The sequence below is a fragment of the Capra hircus genome, chromosome 2 (genome assembly GCF_001704415.2).
Source record: "Capra hircus breed San Clemente chromosome 2, ASM170441v1, whole genome shotgun sequence".
NCBI lineage: Eukaryota > Metazoa > Chordata > Mammalia > Artiodactyla > Bovidae > Capra > Capra hircus.
This window is the reverse complement of record NC_030809.1, coordinates 111,607,830-111,632,796: the sequence shown is the minus strand read 5'-3', so window position 1 is coordinate 111,632,796 and position 24,967 is coordinate 111,607,830. Positions and strand designations below refer to the sequence as shown.

General features: G+C 37.6%; 1 protein-coding gene across 2 annotated transcripts in view; it reads left to right on the top strand.

The window, feature by feature from the left end:
- SLC25A12 (solute carrier family 25 member 12) overlaps positions 1-24,967 on the top strand; it is a 97,342-nt gene that overhangs the window by 20,984 nt on the left and 51,391 nt on the right. For both annotated transcript variants that reach the window (XM_018064608.1, XM_018064606.1), the window contains exons 4-5: positions 12,676-12,791; positions 20,785-20,924. In XM_018064608.1, the coding sequence (XP_017920097.1) occupies positions 12,676-12,791; positions 20,785-20,924 (256 nt within the window). The remainder of the gene's footprint in view (positions 1-12,675; positions 12,792-20,784; positions 20,925-24,967) is intronic.

Below are 24,967 nucleotides of genomic sequence, written 5' to 3'. Positions count from 1 at the left end.
AATCTAGCAGGACTGTATTATGGAGGGAGTGGAATATTTGTATTCTTTGCTTTGTGAGTTCCAAGCTAGAGCCCCAGGACTCCAAGGGCCTGGTTTCTTCTTCTTGCCTATAGAGGGGCGTGTGAAAAACTAGGCAAAATTAGTTTTAACTGTTTAAAATGTTTAGAAGGCTGTCATAATACAGTGGAAGTGTTGGTTTCTAAGTTTTTTGAATCCAGGGTTATTGTATTCATTTGTATTTTCTCACAGAGTTTAGCACAGTGCATGAAATTTACTATGAGTATTTTATATGTTGGAAAGATTTTATATGATTCATCACTTACAGATATTGAGGAGCTTGTATACATTTTGTGCCCAGTCTCTAGAAAAAGTCAAATTGGCTGCTAGGTTACTGTGGACAATTCAGTCATTAGGTCTCACAATAGCGATTAGACAGTGAGGCATATAAAAATTAATTGTATTTAATCAGAATTCCTTCTTCAAATCTAGAAATTTTAACTGTTGTCATTAACTTGGTCTGAGACTTGCCAGACATATCTTTTCAGATGCTTCCTCCGTATCTTTCCAGGTGCTTCCTCCGTATCTTTTCAGGCACTTCCTCTGTATCTTTCCAGGCGCTTCCTCCGCATCTTTCCAGGCGCTTCCTCCGTATCCTTTCAGGCGCTTCCTCCGTATCTTTCTGGGCGCTTCCTCCGTATCCTTTCAGGCGCTTCCTCCGTATCTTTCTGGGCGCTTCCTCCGTATCCCTTCAGGCGCTTCCTCCGTATCCTTTCAGGTGCTTCCTCCGTATCCTTTCAGGCGCTTCCTCCTTATCCTTTCAGGCGCTTCCTCTGAATCTTTCCAGGCGCTTCCTCCGTATCCTTTCAGGCGCTTCCTCCGTATCTTTCCGGGCGCTTCCTCCGTATCCTTTCAGGCGCTTCCTCTGTATCTTTCCGGGCGCTTCCTCCGTATCTTTTCAGATGCTTCCTCCGTATCTTTTCAGGTGCTTCCTTTTGTGACCATACGTTCTGATCCATTCCACGGGTGTATCTTATTTGAAGCTTCATGTTGTTCTGTCAGAAGCAGTTGTGTTGTTAAAGTGTGGTCAAGTGGAATTGAGTGTTTAAGTGGCCAGAGTAGAATCTATTAAAAATGGGTTTTGGCTAGTGAAGAGTCTAATAATGTTGACTACTGTTTACTTGAAAAAGCAAGCTATTTCTCTTTTGAAAAGGTATATCTGTTCTATTTAAAATTTTAAAAACTGCTTAAACTTCCTTTTTCCCCCTCCCTCCTTAGAATAAGTCAGATTGAGATTGGGTAGGAAACTTGATTCATAGAGTTAGGTCATAAAAATTATAAACGTATAGATTATTTCTAAAAGCAGAGAAAGGTGGAATTTTCTAGAAACCTCTCATTCATGGATGGTTGTCATAATTTCGTGAACTTACTGAAATGTAATGCAAAAATGAATGATTTTGTATATTCATTTTTCTGGGGAGAAATTACAGGTTTTTCAAAGGGTCTATGATTTCAGAAGGGTTAAATATCATTGTTAAAGTTTTTTAAAAAATACTTTTAATTTAAGAAAATCAAAGGGGAAAAAAAAAAGAAAATCAAAGGAATTGATGATGTTTAAATTTATTCCAAGTAGCCAGCCCTTCCTCATTTCACATTTAAGGAAAATGAACTCCAGAGAGATTGACTGACTTGTCCAATAACACATGATTAATTCTCTTATTTAATTTTTAGCTCAGCTTTTTGTAATCATTTTAAAAAGCTCTCTTTTCTCTATTGTTCCATTTCCTACTCCTTTAAGCAGGGCAGTGATGAAAGTTAGGATAGTTTAGTTGGTTTATCTTTTTTTCCAACTCCAAGAGGTATTCCTTGATTCTGTCATAGTTTTTTGAGGACAAGTCCTGTAGGTATATGGGCTACCTAGGCAGCGCAGTGGTAAAGACTCTGACTGCCAATGCAGGAGACGCAAGAGACATGGATTAGATCCCTGGGTTAGAAAGATCCCCTGGAGCAGGAAATGGCAACCCACTCCAGAATTCCTGCCTGGAAAATTATGTGGACAGTGGACTACAGTCCATGGTGTTATAAAGAGTTGGACATGAACGAGCACAGCATGGCCTATAGGTATGTAACTTGACAAGAATCACATAATACTGTTTATAATTACTCCAGACCAAATCTGAATTAATAGAACTAGTATAAACAAGTTTGAGTGACTTAGTTAAGTGTATGAGAAAAGCAGCATTCAGTTCTGTCGCTCAGTTTTGTCCGACTCTTTGTGACCCCATGAATTTCAGCACGCCAGGCCTCCCTGTCCATCAACAACTCCCGGAGTTCACTCAAACTTATGTCCATTGAGTTGGTGATGCCATCCAGCCATCTCATCCTCTGTCATCACCTTCTCCTCCTGCCCCCAATCCCTCCCAGCATCAGGGTCTTTTCCAATGAGTCAACTCTTTGCATGAGGTGGCCAAAGTATTGGAGTTTCAGCTTTATCATCAGTCCTTCCAAAGAACACCCAGGACTGATCTCCTTCAGAATGGACTGGTTGGATTTCCTTGCAGTCCAGGGGACTCTCAAGAGTCTTTTCCAACACCACAGTTCAAAAGCATCAAAGCAGGTTTAGGGGTGGTTAATACTGTGTCCTTTTGGTGTTCTATCCTTACCTGCCCTCCCTCATTTTCTTAGCATGTTAACTGCTCCCTTTCTCTTCTCCTGGCTCCCTTTTCTCTAATAGTAAAGTAAGCAAGAGTGTTTTGATACAGGTGCTTGCTATGGACAGCCATGTATTTTTTTTTAATTGTTTTTTGTTTTCTAAATATTTTGTTTGGCTGTGCCACATGGCATATGAGATCTTAGTTCTCTGAACAGGGATCAAACCCAGGCCCCTCGCATTGGAAGCTTGGAGTCTTAACCACTGAACTGCCAGGGAAGTCCCTGGAGAGCCATGGAGAAACAACATTGTATAAATAGCATGATAGTTTGTCTAAAAGTAAAAGCCATTCAGTTCAGTTCAGTTGCTCAGTCGTGTCTGACGCTTCCTGACCCCATGGACCACAGCATGCCAGGTCTCTCTGTCCATCACCAGTCCCAGAGTTTACTCAAACTCATCTCCGCTGAGTCAGTGATGCCATCCAACCATCTCATCCTCTGTCGTCCCCTATCTTCATGCCCTCAATCTTTCCCAGCATCAGGGTCTTTTCAAATGAATCAGCTCTTCGCATGAGGTGGCTAAAGAATTGGAGTTTCAGCTTCAACATCAGTCCTTGCAATGAACACCCAGGGCTGATCTCCTTCAGAATGGACTGGTTGGATCTCCTTGCAGTCCAAAGGACTCTCAAGAGTCTTCTCCAACACCATAGTTCAAAAGCATCAATTCTTCTGCACTCAGCTTTCTTTGTAGTCCAACTCTTACATCCATACATGACTACTGGAAAAACCATAGCCTTGACTAGATGGACCTTTGTTGACAAAGTAATGTCTTTGCTTTTGAATATGCTATCTAGGTTGGTTATAACTTTCCTTCCGAGGAGTAAGCATCTTTTAATTTCATGGCTGCAGTCACCATTTGCAGTGATTTTGGAGCCCAAAAAAATAAAGTCTGTCACTGTTTCCACTGTTTCCCCATCTATTTGCCTTGAAGTGATGGGACCAGATGCCATGATCTTAGTTTTCTGAATGTTGAGATTTAAGCCAACTTTTTCACTTTCCTCTTTCACTTTCACCAAGAGGTTCTTTAGTTTTTCTTCACTTTCTGCCATAAGGGTGGTATTATCTTCATATCTGATGTTATTGATATTTCTCCTGGCAATCTTGATTCCAGCTTGTGCTTCATCCAGCCCAACATTTCACATGATGTACTCTGCTTAGAAGTTAAATAAGCAGGGTGACAATATACAGCCTTGACGTACTCCTTTTCCTATTTGGAACCAATCTGTTGTTCCATGTCCAGTTCTAATTGTTGCTTCCTGACCTGCATACAGATTTGTGAAGAGGCAAGTCAGGTGGTCTGGTATTCCCATCTCTTTCAGAATTTTCCACAGTTTATTGTGATCCACACAGTCAAAGACTTTGGCATAGTCAATCAAGCAGAAATAGATGTTTTTCTGGAATTCTCTTGCTTTTCGATGATCCAGCAGATATTGGCAATTTGATCTCTGGTTCCTCTGCCTTTTTTAAAACTAGCTTGAAGATCAGGGATTTCACGGTTCACGTATTGCTGAAGCCTGGCTTGGAGAGTTTTGAGCATTACTTTACTAGCGTGTAAGATGAGTGCAATTGTGCAGTAGTTTGAGCATTCTTTGGCATTGCCTTTCTTTGGGATTGGAATGAAAACCGACCTTTTCCAGTCCTGTGGCCACTGCTGAGTTTTCCAAAATGTCCATCAACAGAGGAATGGATAAAGAAAATGTACATTAATGCAGTAGAATATTACTCAGCCATTAAAGAGAATGAATGCTATTGCAGCACCATGGCTGAACCTAGAGATTGTCATGCTGAGTCAAGTAAGTCAGACAGAGGAGGAGAAATATTGTATGACATCAGTTATATGTGGAATCTAAAAAGAAATGAACTTACAAAACAGAAAGAATGGATACATGTATATGCATTTGAAGTGTGCAGCCTGTGAGAACTCCAAAATTAAAACTTGCTGCTGAACAACTGTCGACAGGAGAATGTGGGATCCCACCAAAAAAATGTACCCCACATCCAAGGGCAAAGGAGAAGCCCCAGCAAGTCAGTAGGACGGGCGAAATCATGTTTAGAATCAAACCCCATACCTGCCAGAAATGCTCAGAGGGCTCAAACAAAACCTGTGCATACCAGGAGACTCCACAGAGAGTGAGCCAGACCTGCCTTTGAGTGTTTGAGTGTCTCCTGTGGAGGGACAGGTCAGCAGTGGCCTGCTGCAGGGGCTCTGTGCAGCAGACCTGGGTATTGCATAAGCCCTCTTGGAGGAGGTCACCATTAACTCCACCACAGAGCTGCCAGAACTTACACAGGACTGGGGAAATAAACTCTTGGAGGGCACAAACAGAAGCTTGTGTGCACCAGGACCCAGAAGAAAGGAGCAGTGACCCCACAAGAGACTGAACCAGACTTGCCATGAGTGTCCAGGAGTCTCCGTGGGTTGACAGTGGCCTGGTGCAGGGTCGGGGCCACTGAGTGCAGCCGTGCGTGCATGGGCCCTTTTGAAGGAGATTGCCATTATCTTCATTACAGATTCAGTTACAGTTCAGTTGCTCAGTCGGGTCTGACTTTGCGACCCCATGGAGTGCAGCATACCAGGCCTCCCTGTCCATCACCAACTCCCGGAGCTTACTCAAACTCATGTCCATCGAGTTGGTGATGGATTATCTCATCCACTGTTGTCTCCTTCTCCTCCCGCCTACAATCTTTCCCAGAATCAGGGTCTTTTCCAATGAGTCAGTTCTTTGCATCAGGTGGCCAAAGTATTGGAGCTTCAGTATCAGTCTTTCCAATGAATATTCAGGACTGATTTCCTTTAGGATTGACTGGTTGGATCTCCTTGCTGTCCAAGGGACTCTCAAGAGTCTTCTCCAACACCACAGTTCAGAAGCATCAGTTCTTCAATGCTCAGCTTTCTCTATAGTCCCAACTCTCACATCCATACATGACTACTGGAAAAATCATAGCTTTGACTAGACAGACCTTTGTTGGCAAAGTAATGTCTCTGCTTTTGAATATGCTATCTAGGTTGATCACATGGACTAGAGCCTTGTCTAATTCAATGGAACCATGAACCATGTAGTGTAGGGCCCCCCAAGGTCATGGTGGAGAGTTCTGACAAAACATGGTCCATTGGAGAAGGGAATGGCAAACCACTTCAGTATTTTTGCCTTGAGAACCCCATGAACAGTATGAAAAGGCAAAAAGATAGGACACTGAAAGATGAACTCCCCAGGTCAGTAGGTGCCCAATATGCTACTGGAGATCAGTGGAGAAATAACTCCAAAAAAAATGAAGAGATGGAGTCAAAGCAAAAACAACACACCGTTGTGGAAGTGACTGGTGATGGAAGTAAAGTCCGATGCTGTAAAGAGCAGTATTGCATGGGAACCTGGAATGTTAAGTCCATGAATCAAGGTAAATTGGAAGTGGTCAAACAGGAGATGGCAAGAGTGAACATCGACATTCTAGGAATCAGTGAACTAAAATGGAGTGGAACGGGTGAATTTAACTCAGATGACCATTATATCTACTATTGCGGGCAACAATCCCTTAGAAGAAATGGAGTAGCCCTCATAGTCAACAAGAGTCCGAAATGCAGTACTTAGATGCAGATCAAAAACGATAGAATAATCTCTGTTCATTTCCAAGGCAAACCATTCAATGTCATAGTAATCCAAGTCTATGCCCCAACCAGTAGTGCTGGTGAAGCTGAAGTTGAACGGTTCTATGAAGACCTACAAGACCTTCTAGAACTAACACCCAAAAAAGATGTCCTTTTCATTATAGGGGACTGGAATGCAAAAATAGGAAGTCGAGAGATACCTGGAGTAACAGGCAGATTTGGCCTTAGAGTACAGAATGAAGCAGGGCAAAGGCTAATAGAGTTCTGCGAAGAGAACGCAGTGGTCATAGCAAACACAAGAGAAGACTCTCTACACATGGACATCACCAGATGGTTAATACTGAAATCAGATTGATTATCTTCTTTGCAGCCAAAGATGGAGAAGCTCTATACAGTTAGCAAAAACAAGACTGGGAGCTGACTGTGACTCAGATCATGAACTCCTTATTGCCAAATTCAGACTTAAACTGAAGAAAGTAGGGAAAACCACTAGACTATTCAGGTATGACCTTTATTAAATCCCTTACAATTATACAGTGGAAGTGAGAAATAGTTTCAAGGGATTAGATCTGATAGAGTGCCTGAAGAACTACAGATAGAGGTTCATGACATTGTACAGGAGACAGGGATCAAGACCATGCCCAAGAAAAAGAAATGCAAAAAGGCAAAATGGTTGTCTGAGGAGCCCTTAGAAATAGCTGAAAAAAGAGAAAATGCAAAAGGCAAAGGAGAAAAGGAAAGATACACCCATTTGAATGTAGTTCCAAAGAATAGCAAGGAGAGATAAGAAAGCCTTCCTCAGCCATCAGTGGAAAGAAATAGAGGAAAACAGTAGAGTGGGAAAATTCTAGAGATCTCTTTAAGAAAATTAGAGATACCAAGGGAACATTTCATGCAAAGATGGGCACAATAAAGGACATAGATGGTATGGACCTAACAGAAGCAGAAGATATTAAGAGGTGGCAAGAATACACAGAAGAACTGTACAAAATAGATCTTCATGACCCAGATAATCACGATGGTGTCATCGCTCATCTAGAGCCAGACATCCTGGAATGTGAAGTCAAGTGGGCATTAGGAAGCATCACTACACACAAAGCTAGTGGAGGTGATGGAATTCCAGTTGAGCTATTTCAACTCCTAAAAGATGATGCTGTGAAAGTGTTGCACTCAATATTGCCAGCAAATTTGGAAAACTGAGCAGTGGCCACAGGACTGGAAAAGGTCAGTTTTTCACTCCAGTCCCAAAGAGAGGCGATGCCAAAGAATGTTCAAACTATTGCACAGTTGCACTTATCTCACACGCTAGTAAAGTAATGCTCAAAATTTTCCAAGCCAGGCTTCAGCAGTACGTGGACCATGAACTTCCAGATGTACAAGCTGGGTTTACAAAAGGCAGAGGAACCAGAGATCAAATTGCAAACATCCTTTGGATCCAGTGCCCTGAATACTACCACCACAAAGCCATTCTTTTCCCTCAATAAAGGGCAAAGGCATAGAGTATATTGGGCTTCCCAGGTGGTTCAGTGATAAATCTGCCTGTCAAGCAGGAGACTCAGATTCGACCCCTGCGTTGGGAAGTTCCCCTGGAGGAGGAAGTGGCAACCCACTCCTGTATTCTTGCCTAGAGTATCCCATGGTCAGGGGAGCCTGGCAGGCTACAGTCCACGTGGTCACAAAAGAGTTGGACATAACTTAGCAACTAAATAGCAGCAGCATTGCTTTTGGATATAATGTAATTTGTGTAATTTAAACATACTTTGAAATGTTTTAAGTAATAAAAATGCAACTTTGAATGTGTAACATGACTTAGGTGAGTGAGGGCATAAAATGAAATGTGAAATGTAGTCATTTTCTTAAAAATGTGTTGGAAAACATGTCTCTAAAAAGTCATATATCCTTAATTGAGTTTCTTCAAGAATATTTGAGTTCCTGCCCTGAATCAAGCCTGTGCTCTGACAAGCCTACTTTCTGACAGGGAATTAGATTTGAAATAATGAATTATGTAATTACTTTAACAGGAATTTTGTGAGGGGCACGCAACAAATGCTGTAAGGATGTGAAGTCATCTGGGGACTTTAAGATGGTTCTCTTGAGGAAATAATATTTGGAACGAGCTATGTAAAGATTGTGTGTGTGCTTAGCTGACTTTTTGCAATCCCAAGGACTGTAGCCCGCCAAGCTCCTCTGTCCATGGGATTTCCCAGGCAAAAATACTGCAGTGGGTTGCCGTTTCCTTCTTCAGGGGATCTTCCCGACCCAGGGATTGAACCTGCATTAGCAGGCAGATTTTTTTTTTTTTTTCACTAAGCCACAAGGGAAGCCCAAATGCTCCGTAAAATCATTGAAGACTATTTCCCACTTTTTAATTGGGTTGTTTTTCTGGCATTGAGTTGTATGAACTGCTTATATATTTTGGAAATTAATCCTTTGTCAGTTGTTTCATTGCTATTATTTTCTCCCATGCTGAGGGTTGTTTTTTCACCTTGCTTATAGTTTCCTTTGCTGTGCAAAAGCTTTTAAGTTTAATCAGGTCCCACTTATTTACTTTTGTTTTTATTTCCATTACTATAGGAGGTGGGTCATAGAGGATCTTGCTTAGATTTATGTCGAGTGTTCTGCCTATATTTTCCTCTAAGAATTTTATAGTTTCTGGTCTTACATTTAGGTCTTTAATCCATTTTGAGTTTATCTTTGTGTATGGTGTTAGGAAGTGTTCTAATTTCATTCTTTTACATGTAGCTGTCCAATTTTCCCAGCACCATTTATTAAAGAGGCTGTCTTTGCCCCATTGTATATTCTTGCCTCCTTTGTCAAAAATAAGGTACCCATAGGTGCATGGGTTTATTTCTGGGCTTTCTATCTTGTTCCATTGGTCTATATTTCTGTTTTTGTGCCAGTACCATACTGTCTTGATGACTGTAGCTTTGTAGTATAATCTGAAGTCAGGAATGTTGATTCCTCCAGCTCCATTCTTCTTTCTCAGGACTGCTGTGGCTATTCGAGGTCTTTTGTGTTTCCATATGAATTGTGAAATTTTTTGTTCTAGTTCTATGAAAAATGCCATTGGTAGTTTGATAGGGATTGAATTGAATCTGTAGATTGCATTTGGTAGTATAGTCATTTTCCCAGTCAAAAAGTGGGAAAAAGACTTAAACAGACATTTCTCCAAAGAAGACATACAGATGGGTAACAAACGCATGAAAAGATGTTCAAACATTGCTCATTATTAGAGAAATGCAAATCAAAACTACGATGAGATATCACATCACGCCAGTCATAACGGCCATCATCAAAAAGTCTACAAACAAGAAATGCTAGAGAGGGTGTGGAGAAAAGAATGCTCTTGCACTGTTGGTGGAAATATAAATTGAGACAGCCACTATGGAGACAGTATGGAGATTCCTTAAAAAAACTAGGAATAAAACCACCATATGACCCAGCAATTCCACTCCTAGGCATTATACCCTCAGGAAACCAAAACTGAAAAAGACACATGTTTCCCATTGTTTATTGCAGCACTATTTGCAAAGCTAGAACATGGAAGCAACCTAGATGTCCATTGACAGATGAATGGATAAAAAAATTGTGGTATATACACAATGGAATATTATTGAGCCATAAAAAGGAATGCATTTGAATCAGTTCTGATGAGGTGGATGAACCTAGAACCTATTATACAGAGTGAAGTGAGTCAGAAAGAGAAAGGTAAATATCATATTCTAACACATATATACACAATCTAGAAAAATGGTGCTGAAGAGTATATTTACAGGGCAGCAATGGAGAAACAGACATAGAGAATAGACTTATGGACACGGGGAGAGGGGAGGAGAGGGTGAGATGTATGGGAAGAGTAACCTGGAAACTTACACCACCATATGTAAAATAGATAGCCAACAGGAATTTGCTCAATGGCTCAGAAAACTCAAACAGGGGCTCTGTATCAACCTAGAGGAGTGGGATGGGGCGGGAGATAGGAGGGAGGTTCAACAGGGAGGAGATATATGTATACCTATGGCTGACTCATGTTGAGGTTTGAACGAAAACAGCAAAATTCTGTAAAGCAATTATCCTTCAATAAAAAAATAAATTAGAACAAAAATCATTGAAGGCTATTTCAGTGTAGTTTTGGCCACTGGCTAGTTTCACAGCCTTTAGTATTATAGGATGAATAAGCTTTGGTTTTCCTTTTTGTTTTGAATTTTCCTTTAAAGTTTTTATTAGTGACATTTCAAATATATAAAACAAAGAGTAGTGTAATGAATTCAATATACTCATCACCCACTATTTTTGGAGGTTAATTTGTGCTTTTATTTGCCAGTATAGTTTAACTACAGTGGACTACAAACTCTTTTGATCTAAAAAGTAGATTTTACATCACAGTGCACAAGCACACATCACATATAATATATATATGTAAAAGTGAAACAAAACTTTGTCAAAATTATCCCCCTTGAGTATTAATTCTTTTTTAAGACTTTTTTTTTAAACCAAGGATGAACTGCGCTGATGCATGTAATCACCCCAGTTCATGTTAGAGTTCACTTTAATAAAGTGTGACTACACCTTTTTTAATTTTTTATTTATTTTTTAATTTTTATTTTTACTTTATTTTACTTAATACTGTAGTGGTTTTGCCATACATTGACATGAATCTGCCATGGGTGTACATGAATTCCCAATCCTGAACCCCCCTCCCATCTCCCACCCCATATCATCTCTCTGGATCATCCCCGTGCACCAGCCCCAAGCATCCTGTATCCTGTATCGAACATAGACTGGCGATTCGTTTCTTACATGATAGTATACATGTTTCAGTGCCATTCTCCAAAATCATCCCACCCTCTCCCTCTCCCTCAGAGTCCAAAAGTCCGTTCTATACATCTGTGTCTCTTGCTGTCTCGTATACAGGGTTATCATTACCATCTTTCTAAATTCCATATATATGTGTTAGTATACTGTATTGGTGTTTTTCTTTCTGGCTTACTTCACTCTGTATAATCGGCTCCAGTTTCATCCATCTCATTAGAACTGATTCAAATGTATTCTTTTTAATGGCTGAGTAATACTCCATTGTGTATATGTACCACAGCTTTCTTATCCATTCATCTGCTGATGGACATCTAGGTTGTTTCCATGTCCTGGCTATTATAAACAGTGCTGCGATGAACATTGGGGTACATGTGTCTCTTACACCTTTTTTTTTTAAATACACCTACTTTTAATAATTGTGAAGATAGTTACTAAATTTGTTTCACTTATATCTCCACCCATTCCTCCATCCCCTGGATTATTTTGAAGCAAATTCCAGATGATGTATTTCATCTGTAAATATCTCAATGTATATTTCTAAAAGATAAGAAAAATTACCAAAACAAACCTCAAAGATGATGTCTCAGTATTATCAAGCATTTGTGTTATATCAGTATTTTCATTTCCTGATTTTCTTATAAACTAAAAAATATATTTTTTTACTTTGTTTAAATCAGAATCCAAATAAGATATGTATCTTTGTAATTAATTGCTGTATCTTTTAGGTCTTTAATTTGGTTCTCTTCCATATCTTCTTTAAAATTTTTTTTCCCAACTCCAGATTGTTTACTTCTAATTTCCCACAGTCTACATTTTTGCTGATTGTGTTTCTGTCATAATGTTTAATTTAACATGTTTCTTTGTCCTTTATATTTTTTCTGCAAATTGTTGATTACATCTAAAACATTGGTTCTCAATGTGCTGGGTGTTGTTGGCGTCTAGTGGGTAGAGGTCAGTGATGTTGCTCAACACGATACAATGCGTAGGAGGCCCCCACAGCAGAGTTATCCAGCTTCAAATGTCACTGTTGAGTGCAGAGGTTTAGAAACTCTGATCTAGTAGAGACTTGGTCAGATTCAGTTTCAATTATTTTTCATCCAGTCTCTTTCTTTCTGTGATATTTAGGGACTGTTGATTATTATTTAGATCCATTAATGTGTTAAGAGTTTATAAAAGGGTAATATTCTATCATGGGCTTCCCTGATGGTTCAGTGGTAAAGAATCCACCTGGCAGTGCAGGAGACGCAGATTCGGTCCCTGAGTCAACAAGATTCCCTGGAAAAGGAAATGGCAACCCACTCCAGTATGCTTACCTGAAAAATTCTATGGACAGAGGAGCCTGGTGGGCTGCAATCCATTGAGTCACAGGAGTTGGACACAGCTTAGCGATGACGCCACCACCAACCAATATTCTATCATTCTTTCTTTCTTTATTATCTGGAATATCACTATAGAGAAACTTCCCTTCATCAGTTGTCTGGTTACCCTGAGCAATAGTTCATACTGTAAAGGCAGGTTACCAGCTGATGACATTGTATATTTTATTCCAGGTTGATCTCCTATCAAGAGTTTTTGGCATTTGAATCTGTATTATGTGCTCCAGATTCCATGTTCATAGTGGCTTTCCAATTGTTTGACAAGAGTGGAAATGGAGAGGTGACATTTGGTAAGGAAAAAAAAAGATTATATAGTTAAGTGAAGTTAGTGAGGCTGGTTCCATCTTTAATTGCTAAATTTAGTAACTGCATATAGATTGCTGCTTATTTAAGAGCTAGTCAGAAAATGAAGTTTTAATTTCCTAAAAGAATTTATGTAGATAAAATTAAAATGGTTTTATTTTCTTTAAAGCATTAAACTATTGCAAGAAAAAATTAAGGAATGTAGGAATGTTGTTGCTTCAACTCATTGCCTCTCTGACACTTTCACATTCCTAAAGTTGGTGGTATAAAATTACCTTGTTCTGGGCCAGCCTGGGATAGATTTTTTATGAAACAGACTGAACAACATGGAGTAATCATCTCATTCTTTAAGGGGTTTCAGGGTAGAGAATTCAAAGGTTCTCTGGAGCCTCTTTGGAAAACTGCTACTGTGTCATTTTAACGCCCAAGAATGGAACTGAACGAAGGGGTTAAGGCAGGAAGAGTTAGCATTCTCTGAAGCCCCATTTAAAATTTTTGATTTTAGAAAAGAAGGCTAGAATATTAAAGTTGCCTTCTGAATTGGGTGTAGAAATCGATTTAAATTATTTGGTAGGCACATCATTGAGCACACTGTGGATGTCTCAAAAGTGTACAAACTAGGATTTCTATGTATAGCTATAAATTAGTTTTTTAAAAGAGGCTTACTTCCAGAAATTAGTATGTTTTAGTAAAAGTATCAGCTAATTTTTCCTGCAATAGGCTTTTCAATTAAAAAGTAGTGTTTTCAAGGACCTAGAGCACTCCTCCCTTTTTTTAATATTTGAATTTTTTTTCATTGTGGTAAACAGTACCTAACACTAACCTTAGCATCATAACCATTTGTAAGCGTACAGTTCAGTAGTGTTGAGTATATTCACATTGTCATGAAACACATCTCGATAACTTTTTCATCTTGTAAAACTGGAACTTGAGCCCTTTTAGCGGTGTGCACTGTGAATTAGCATCAGTTTGTGTTAGACTCCTGAAAATCCAGCTTCCCCTGAGCCGCGGTGCTAAATATTTATTCACTGTAGTGTTTGTTAGAAAACAAATATCCTCTTATTAAACCTAAAGGGAGAAATCACTGCTGTGGTGAGAATGGTGAGGAAGTGCAGGCATTGGAAAGGACTGGTGCAGCTTTGCTGTCATCTTCCTGGGCGTATGTTCTAGCACGGCATTAACTGATTTCTTCTGCCCACTGACCCAGTTGTCTTCTGCGTAAGAACATTTTCCCAAATAAATACCTACTCAGAGCTCTTTAGGTTTCTGCGTTTATCTTGGCATTCTCTCTTTGGAGCAAGCCCTGGCCTTTTCTGCCTCCTAAAGAATGTTGACTTTCCTCAGAAAAGCCTAGATTTTATAGTTTAAAACATAAAGGCTTTATCATCTCATCATTCAGCATTAACTTTGTACTTCTAAGAATGCTGAATTTTCTGTTTTCAATAGTTATCACATGTGTTCGTATGCCTTACTTCTAAATATGGTGCACAGATGCTTGGGAAATAACTTGATATAAATATCTGTATTAGTGACAGTATGCCCATACTTCTATCCTGTGTGCTTGCTTAAAAATTAGATTTCCCAAAGCCAAATTCTAACTTACTTTGTCCCTTTTACCTTGGTATTATGATTCTTTGATTACCTTTTCCAATTTCTATTTTAAAAAATAAGTCACTCAAGTCAGTTTATTCAACAGACTAACAATAGAGACTCATGCCATTGTTGATTAGTGGATTAAAATGTGTAGGAAGTAGCTAAATGGTTTATACACACCATATTATTTCATGCAAGTGAAAGCTTATAGTTATTAGCCTTCAGCTTTAGCATTTTACAGATCTTTTGTTTTTCCCCTCATACTGATTTATGAGTTAAGAAAATGCAAATAGAATTAAAAGCAAAACAAATCAGTTTTAGTGTTTATAGCACCTGGTGTAAACAGAACATGTAATTCCTCCAGAATCCTTCATTCTACTGCTCCATATTAGAGTTGGGAAAATTCTTACAGAGTAAGATGAATTTGAACTCCCTTTTGAAGTTTTTCTTGTGATCCCTGGCCAACTGGATGGTTCTCTTGATGGTGTTCACCTAAATCCTGGGGACCTGGACCATTCCCTTCCCTAATGTTGAGGATTCATTTTTAGACGAACCTTCTTAACTATAATGAAAAGAATCATAATGAAGGAGAGGAAAAAGCACTGAAACTGTTACAAATGCTATTTAACAAGATTTCTAAGGCCACTCATTTCAGGCTGTATTTGACTACAGAATTTTAGCATAAGGAAATAATTAACCTGGAGTTAATTTTAATAGAATTTTGGATCTGTGATAAAGGTCAGTTTTCATGTTTGTACTCACTCAATAAAAAGAATTATGCTTATATCTTTACAGATGTATGTTTAGGTAGAAAGAAATTTAGATCCATTCTAACTCAGTCCTTTTCACCTGATGGACTTATATTTTCTAGTTTGGAGCTTATTTAAAGTATAGTTTTTTCTTGTGCACATCAGGAGAGAAAGGCAGGAGAGAATATTGGATACAAAATGTAATGGATTAGGGAAAAACTATTATGCCATCAGTATTATCTCTCTCTCTTGGACTCTTACAATTTATGTGTATGTCTATATATATTGTTCTCATCTATGCTTTTGTTTTTTTAGATATGGCTTTTATACACATCAAATTGTGTACTTAAATTGTGTATATCTTTGCAAGTATTTATATATATAGCAGTATTGAATAACATTTAGTTGAATGCTGGACAAGTTTTTTTTTTCAAAGATGCCTTTGCTCTAGGGGAGAGGACTTAGATCAAAATGTTGATAATCCATTTCAGAATGTACGAGCTCAGGAGAGGGTTCTGAAGTTTTTAAAAGAATGAATAACATCGTTAGTTGTTTCTTCTTTGGTGTTCTTTTAGTGAAACTTCTAATGCATGCTGTGGATGATTTCTTAATGGCTTGTATATCTGTTTCTGCCTGGTGGCATGAGCCTTCTACGGGCCATTGCATGACTGGTGTGTGCTAGATCCAGTGTAACTTGCCTTGCTTTCACTATCATCCACTAGTGTACTGGGTGCTGAATAGAATTGGATTGAGGTAACCAAGATAACCAGCGCTTCTACACTGTATTGTCAGTAGTTGCCATACCTTTGTCCTAAGTTAAAAAAAAAAAAAAGAAACCTATTGCTTTAATAAGGATTCTAAAAAACCCAACAATACTCTTACCTATTAACTAATAAATGAATATAAAACATGTAATGTATTCTAAATTTCCTATTAAAAATCTCATCAATATTGTGTTCTGAAAGTGTTTGCATAGGAATGGGAACTGTTACAAGGAAACTTTTCCAGGGGCGTATCTTTATCCCTTGACTGTAGAACTCTCAAGAAGTAGGTTTTCCTTTTGATTTTATGCTGTTTGACCATCAGTATGACTGTATAACCCTCAAAAAGTAGAGATTCCTTTTAATTTTATGCTGTTTGACCACCAATGTGTATAGCAAATAAATACATGTTCCATTTGTGCCTTTAAAATACTCCTTTTCCATAAAGGGCATAATAATCAGATTGGAGTGTCTTAGGCATGACTGCTGCTATGGTTAAAAGGTTTAGGAGATGGAAATCTAGATATGGAAAATGTCATATCCTCTGTCAGTGGAAACAAAGATATAGACATAGTATAATATGAAATCCTGATGGTAATAAATACCTAGTTTAACTTGGTAAGAATGAGAGCTTCACTTGGGTGTTCGAATTAGAATTTTTGAGACTCAGATATTACAGAGAAGGTCACATTAATACTCAAGAATGCTTAGAGTTTGAGGTAAAAAAAGGACATGGTATCACTTGTTTTTATGCCATTTGGTGATAGATTGTTGAAGCATCTACCTTCTATAGTAGTAGATGCTCTTTAAATGTAAACTCATTTTTCCTGAGAAATGGACCTTTACGTATATTTGGCAGCAGGACTACTGTGGGGACTGATTGTACAGTAGTCCCTTTTGGAGGTAGGTAAAGAGGTTAATAGAAGTACTTTTCCCTCAGTAAAACAGAGAAGGTCACCCCAGAAATTAACAAGCCACCTGAAGTAGGACTTAGAAGTCTGGCTTGACATGCTGTGTTGGCTGGGACTTCCACAAGCTCCTGTTGTTGATCTTTTTTATTGTTCTTGTTTGTTTTCCTTTGTTTTCTTTTTCAGTCTCTTGGTTGTTCCTCTTCTTTCCCCTCAAGTTTTCTTTCTCTGAGAAACTCTTCCACAAGTCTTGCCATTGTTTTTGTTCAGTTATACACAAGGATATTCATTGTCCATGGTGGGAGTCCTTTTAAAAGCCTCTCTGACTTCACTTTAAGAACTGTGCAGGTGAAACAGCTGTTGAGGACTCTCTTTTTTTTCCCCTCTGACAATAAAAATGTTTGCTCTCAAGCCTATAAGCTGGAAGCAGTGGCTCCTGCTGGGCTGGAATCCTTGGAATCAGGATGTCGTTGGGCTGATGGTAGGTGGGCTGTGTCACAGGGCTGATGGCTTGTATACCTACAGGAGGAGTTCTCTGGCCACACCGTTGGTACAGCAGCTCCTTCCAGGCTCATTCATGGAACAGGCATGGTGGCAGTCTTGGAGAAGAGTGCCAGCCCCGGTCAGAGGTAATTTTGTACTGCAGAAAGGTGAACAAGACCAGTAGGAAGCTCCCATAAGGACCAGGGGAGGGATGAGGGTGGATAAGATGGGGAGACACAGTGTGGGCTGCTGGGGAAATTAAAACCTCTGTTAAGACATATTTACCTAATATATATGCTTCCGTGTATTTCATTTAGTCCAATCATCATAAGTGACTGATACAGCTAAATTGACTAATATTATAGGTCTGTGAACATTTTTACTTAATCACAGTTGTCACCATTTACCTGCCCTCCTGACAAATCATTGTGCTCCTCTCCTTCAAGCAAAGAGAACACGACAGGCTACTTTTGTATCTGACCCCGTTTCCCCTTTCAAAGGAATTATAAACCATCTCTTTTATAAGCCCATGCTTCGCAGGAAGTGAAAAAGTGGTCTTTTGTTTTCTGTATGTCAGAAAACAAATGGATTCCTATTTCCCTTAGCAATGCCAACCTGATATAAAACACTCGATCATGATCCTGTTGCCAATAAGCTGTGACTCTCCTATCACTTTCATCCAAGCCAGGACTGTGGCCACTGAAATAGCACTGCTTAGAGAGCTAAAGACCTTTGTTTGCCACTGGAAAGACGGGATTCTCTCTGGGGAGAAACTTACTATGTAGTTTCAGTTGGATACATTGGGTGTTTTTGAGATTATTGGTGCCCCCTTTCATGTCATACAGAGCCTGATAAAACTGGATAAGAGGAGATCATTAGTGCTTTGGGCTAATGCCTCAGTATTAAGCTCTCCAGTTCTGGAGCTTTTGTACAACTTTTTTTTTTTTTTTTTTTTGGATAAGCATATCCTGGTAAAAGTAAAGTGGTAATTATGAATTTGACTTTAAAACAGTAGTTGTACTAATTATTCCTCTAAGCTTCCTGATTTAGCCTTAGGGAGTTGGTAGTGGAAACAGTAACAGAAAGGAAGTGGGATATATCAAGAGATGCCAGAGTAGGTTTGAAAGTTTGCAACCTGTGACATGGCTAAAATAATTAAAAGTGTCTGGGGGTAGTTAATAAACCATAGCACATAATAATGGTCATAATAAAACCATGTACAAAACTGTCAGCTGACCACTTTGGGAGAAGTGGGAAATGTTTAAACAAATATTCATGGAAAATGACACTTCTATATTTGGAGAAATTAATATGAGTGATTTAAGCCATCAGTTTAATTGTTTCAAGGGTATTGTAAGATCTTATTTAAAGGTTGCTAAGAAGTTTACTAAGTAGAATTTTTGTTAAAAGTTTTTATTATAGTGCTATTTTTTTGAATGTAAATTACACATTGTAATTTTGGTTTATAAATGTCCTTTTTGTGATAGAAAAAGCAATTTTTATGGTTCATTAAATTTTCATAAGTTTGAAAGATTTTGAGTCTGGTTTTATTTGATATAGTTTCACATGAGATTCTGGTATTTTCCAGACATACAAAGGGAATTCAGTTTTATTCTGTTACTGCTACTAAGTAAGTTTTATACAATAACAGTATATTTCTTATCAAGCACTTGAGTTTTGAGAGTTTTAACCTTTAAATAAAGGTTATAAAATAACTTATTCCCTTTAATAATTTCTCTTAATGTAATTAAGTTATCCTAATATACTTTCCATCAATTTCTTCATATTCCCTTAGTTTAATACTGAAAATAAGAAACCAAATTAATTTGGAAAGAGAAGCAGGTAGGATCCTAAAAAAAAATCTTTGCTAAACTGCCATCGTATTTTTAGCTCAAAAGGGTTTTCTGCCATCCTTGTTGTTTTAATAATTTTGTAAACTTTAATATATTTTACAACTTGTTGAAATCTCACATAGAGTTGAGGGTAATCCTCTGTGTTGTTTAGAATCCCATAACTTGCTACTGCATTAATTCTTTGCTTTCAGAAACTAAAGCTCATATCTTTGATTTGTGTTATGGAAGATGAAAATAATTGACATGATTTGAAAACTCTGAAATACTGTTGCTATTTAGGCCAGAAATAGATGCTACATTCCATTTGAAAGAAAAGATGAGAATCCCATCTCCCCAGTGACATCCAATGCCGCCTTCCAACTGACCGATCGCTGTGACCTATTCAGAGCTGTCGTGTTGAGTCCAGACTGGTAGGATTTCCAGTTCAGGATTCTTACACTTCCCCTACATCCCCACCATAGCAATGCTTTTATCAAAAAAAAGAATATTAAAGCTAAAGGGAATCCATTAAACCATTTACAATGTGAGATTGATATCTGTTTAGAGAATTTTCAGAAATTAGATAAAATAGCATAGTTGGAGATTATAAAACATTAAGCTTATGTTTACTAATTCTTAATATAATTGATAGCTATAGATAATAAAACCCTTTCACTAATATAATTGGCTTAAATTTGAAAATAATTCTGGTCTTAAGACATCAGTAAAAGGCTTCCTGCTTTCTTAACTTTGTTAATGATTTTTTTTTTTTTTTTTGGCATGAGCTTCTAAATTAGTCTATCCAGTCTATGCTTGTTAAAGTACCAGTCATTTGTGAATTGACTTTCCTAGTAAGTGTAGAACTCTGTAAGCAAATGAATGCCATTGTCAGTGCACGAAGACAAGCTGTCAGAGGGTTTTGGTTGTATATTACATGGTGTGACTGGTTCCTATCTAAAAGTTAGTAGACTGTGTTTAGTCCTTCTTTATTTAAAAGTGAATCACTAATTTCACTTATCTTAAAATATTTTAATAGCTGAGACTAATAATCATGGTTTTTATGGGGATTTTGAAGCTTTGTGTCAAGACCATATTTTTGACAATATCAGAAGCTTTTAATAAGGTGCTTGCTGCTGAGCTAATGATATGCTTTGGGTAGTATTTCTTATACCTATCTTCAATAGATATATTCAGGCTAGTGTGAATGTAATAATCAAGCCTCAATCAAGCCATACTTAGTATGACAAATATTGCATTATACCGTAATTTAGGTATTCATGCTTCTGATAAAGGGCTTAATTCGACTCCTTGAGGAACCGGGAAAACACTATTGATTTTATACTGGAATGCAAAGTAGCAGCCATTTATAGTGCAAGATATAAATCACTAACTAATTAAAATTAAATCAAGAGAAATTAAGAATCTCATGGCCTTATATGTAATGGTACACAATCTTAACTGTAAAATTATATTTTGTATCAATTGTGTTCCTGTGCATGGGTTTCTGGGCACAAAAAATTTTGCAGCTAATCTTAATAGAAGCAGATAATATTGACTTTTAAAATTTCTCTTAATTTCTTTCTGTAGGAACATTGCAGTGGACTAAACTACTTATTGCAGATATAATTTATTTATTTTTATTTTCCTTTTCAAGAAAATGTCAAAGAAATTTTTGGACAGACTACTATTCATCATCATATCCCTTTTAATTGGGACTGTGAATTTATCCGGCTACATTTTGGGCATAATCGGAAGAAGCACCTTAACTACACAGAATTCACACAGTTTCTTCAGGTGAGCTTAGTTTTTCATAACCCGTGCAAATATATAACATTCTATCTCCTTCCCTTTTATTTTTATTAGGTTTATTACCAAAAAATGGCAATTCTCTGTGGAATTTTAACCTCATTTTTCATTTCCCACTCCCAGAGGCAACTTATTTAAATTCTTATAATTGTTTCTTTCCTTCAGTGTTTACTTTCATAGCTTTAAATAATAAACATTATTTAAATGTTTTGAACTGCTGATACTTCAATTTTTAATTTTTCCCTCTTAGATATTTTTTAAATTTAATTTGAACAACTGAAGATTGGCAACTAGCTCTTTCACCTTTTCCTGTCAGACATTTTCGGTCCCCACCCTCCGTAGAATTATGTCATGATTCTGCTTAGATTATCATATTTGAATCACCACAATTTTATAAACATCGTGCATGACTCAAATGATTACTTTTCTTAGAGACTCTAATTTTCATAGGTTCATTTTGTGGGTGTTAATGCTAACTCATTCTCAGACTCTGCCTCAGCTATTAAACTCTCATTTTTAATATATTTAAAACAGAGTAAGTGTCTGATCAGTTTTGTTCTTTTGGAGCAATCCAGGAGCTTTCTTTTTTAAAAAAAATTTGAGGTAAAATTCGCTTAACATTAAATTAGCCATGTGAAAGTGCACAATTCAGTGGCACTTAGTACATTCCCCAGCTCTAATTCCAAAACCTTCACGTTACCCCAAAAGAAAACCCTGTACCGAAGAAGCAGTCACACTCCATCCTTGCCTCTCCTCAGCTCGCGAAGCCGCCAGTTTGCTTTCTGTCTCAATGGAGTTACTTATTCTGGATATTTCATATAAGTGGAATTATACAATGCGAATTCTTGTGTCTGGCTTCATCTTAGCATAGTGTTTTCAAGGATTACCTATGTGTAGTGGATATTAGTAATTCGTTCTTTTTGTGGCTGAATAATATTCCATTGTATGGGTATATGGTGTCTTGTCTATCTGTTCATTAGTTCATGGGCGCTTACTTGGGTTCTCGCCTTTCGGCTGTTACGAATAGTGCTGCACGTTGGTGTGCGTGTATTTGTTTGAATACCTGTTTTCGAATCTTTTGAGTATATTTCTAAGATGTGGGCTTGTTGGATCATATGATAATTTTAACTTTCTGAGGAACTACCAGACAGTTTCCCACAGCCCCTGCACCGCTTTTCTGGAACTTTCTGATACCCAACTTTGTACTTATTACATAGCTATCAGCTTGTGATCTCCCTTCACCTTCATGCTGGGGAGTCCATTTGCCCTCCTGTTATGTTGAACCTTCTATTTGCTGGATTTCATCTCTTCATTTGCTATGATTTTTTCCCCCTCTTTTTGGTAGAATACTTACTGCAAGGGCTTCCTAAGGAAAGTAAGATAATTCTTTTGTGAGACTTTTTATATCTGAAAACCTCTGCTCTATCATTACATTTAGTTTGGCCAGGTATAGAATTTTAATAGGAATTTATTTTCCACCTAATTTGAAAATAAATCTCTTTTTTTTTTTCTTCTAACATCCAGTGTTGCCACTGAGCAGTTAATTACCATTCTCATTTTTGGTCTCTTTTGATAGTTTTTTCCCCCCATTCTAGAGGTTTTAAGATTTTTGTTTATTTTCAGTGTTTTGAAATTTCATGATGATGTACCTTGATGTGAGTTTATTTTTATTCATTGTGTTGGACATTCAGGGGCTCTTTTAATTTGAAAGCTGTGTACTTCAGTTCTTGAAAATATTCTTCTATTGTTTTTTCTTATCTTGAACTAGTAAATATAATAACTGTATGATCCTTTAGTTCTCTTTTCTCTCCTGAATCTTCTATTAAGTTGTTTTTATTATATTTCTAATTTTCAGGAGTTCTTTTTGGTTTCCTAATATTTTTTAAAAACTATACTGTTCTTCTTTCATGAATGTACTATTTTCTCTCACTTCTCCAAAAATATTATAGACAGGTGTTTTGTTTTTAAATTTTCTTCTTCTTGCAATCTGCCTTTTTCCTTCAAGTTACTTTATTTCTTTTTGTTCGGATCTCTGTTTTTCATGTTAGCAGCTCTTCTTCCAAGTCGTCTTCTGCTCATATTAAAATTAGGATTGAGGCTTATTGGGAGCTTTGGGTTCATGTACCTTACTGTAAAGTTCTCTGGGTGGGTGGTCTTACTGGGGACCCTCTAGTTCAGATCTTTTATTTTGGACAGGGGAATCAGAATAATCGTTTGGCTTCCCATCTGAAGTATTAGACCTGGCTTTTGATATTCTGGTTGCTGAGTAAGACAAGAGGGTTACAGGTCTCAGTATTCAGTGTGGAGTCATGTCCGACTTTTTGCAGCCTTATGGACTGTAGCCTGCCAAACTCCTCTGTTCATGAATTTTTCCAGATAAGAATACTGGAGTGGGTTGCCCTTTCCTCCTCCAGTGGAAGTGGGCTTTCGTTTATTTTCCTCCCTTCACCTGTGCCTTGTCTCTCTTAGTCCAGAGACCCTCTGTTAAAACTCACCTTGTTGTGTGCCAGGGTTGGAAGAGGGCCAGAGGCCTGTCTCTGGGGGAGTATGGCAGGCAACTAACTGCTCTATAAACGAACTTCCATCTAAGCTTCCTATTCTCAGTGCCACCTTCGCCATCACTCTAGGGGTACTGGTACAGCCAATGCATGAGTCTTTGGCAGATTCTGTTACGTACATTGGATTGCTTTTTTTTGCTTTTCTAGTTTTCTTGGGCCTTCTAAGCCAGTTATCGTTTGCCTATTTGCACTCTAAACTTAAAAATGTAGTTGCTATCTTCTTTTTTTGTTCTCTTTGTCTTAGAGCTTCTGTTTTATTTTTCATTCTTTACTGTGATTGTTGGTGAGGAATAGTTTTGAAAGACAGAGCTAAATGTATGAGTTCAGTCTCATTCAAAGCCACAGTATTTCTGAAGCTCTGCTATTTTTATCTCATAGTTAGATGAGATGCATTTCTAAGAACACAAGATCTTTAGCTTTAGTATAACTTCCTTTATTTACCCTTTCCCTCAGTTCCTTTTCCTGCCCTTTCAATCTAGAAGCAGATTTATTTTCTTTTATTTATTAGAATATTTTTATCTCTTTAGAATATATTTTATCTAAGTTTGGAGTATTGTTTTTTTTTCATTAGGGTGATCACGTTATCTATTCTACCCAGATGTTTCGATTATACTACATAAATGGAGAGCTTATGTGCAGAAGTATTTTCCTTTAGTTGCTTCTTTTTGAAGGCCTTAATTTTAATTTTTTAACTTTTTATTTTGAAAGATGTCTATATTAAAAAAAAAAAACCCATGTACCCATCAACCAGCTTCAGCAGTTATATATTGACCAGTTATTTATTTATTTTTTTACTTATACTTTCCACTCTGTTCCCTACTTGAGAATTTGGAAGCCAATTCCATTTAATCTATAGCTGCATATGTGATACTTCAAATATATATATCTTTAAAAGATACAAGAGTCCTTCAACTGTTGACCTGATAGAAAATAGGAAATCTATTCTTCTGACATTAGTCTTGCAATGAGGATTCTGCTTTGTCTTTAACATGAAGGTGCACATTTCCTTCAGTACTGTCATTAATAAGGCTTAATCATGCCCATGGTTGCCACTGGATATTTCTGAGAGGTTAAGATGCATGCATGGAGAAGACAAAGATGTAACAAAGGCATAAATCGGGAGGAAAATAAGCAGGAGTGAGGAAGAGAAAGCCTATATAAGATGGAGTAGATGTATGCTTGCTTCTGATGCAGCTCAGGAATATCCTCTCCTTGGGGAATGCTTTCAACCATATTTTAAGGCTGAAATAGAGATTTAAAGTGCCTGCTTCATTTGAAGGATGATGTGGTCGGAACTGAGGTGAGAAAAATATGAAGTGGGTTAGGGAGAAGGACTAAAGTAGGAGAGGAAAAATATTTATAAATTGGAGATTGAACAACATGCTCCTAAATAATGGTTCATAGACAGAATCAAAAGGAAAGTAAAAAAATATCTTGAGACAAATGAAAATGGAAACATAGCATACCAAAGCA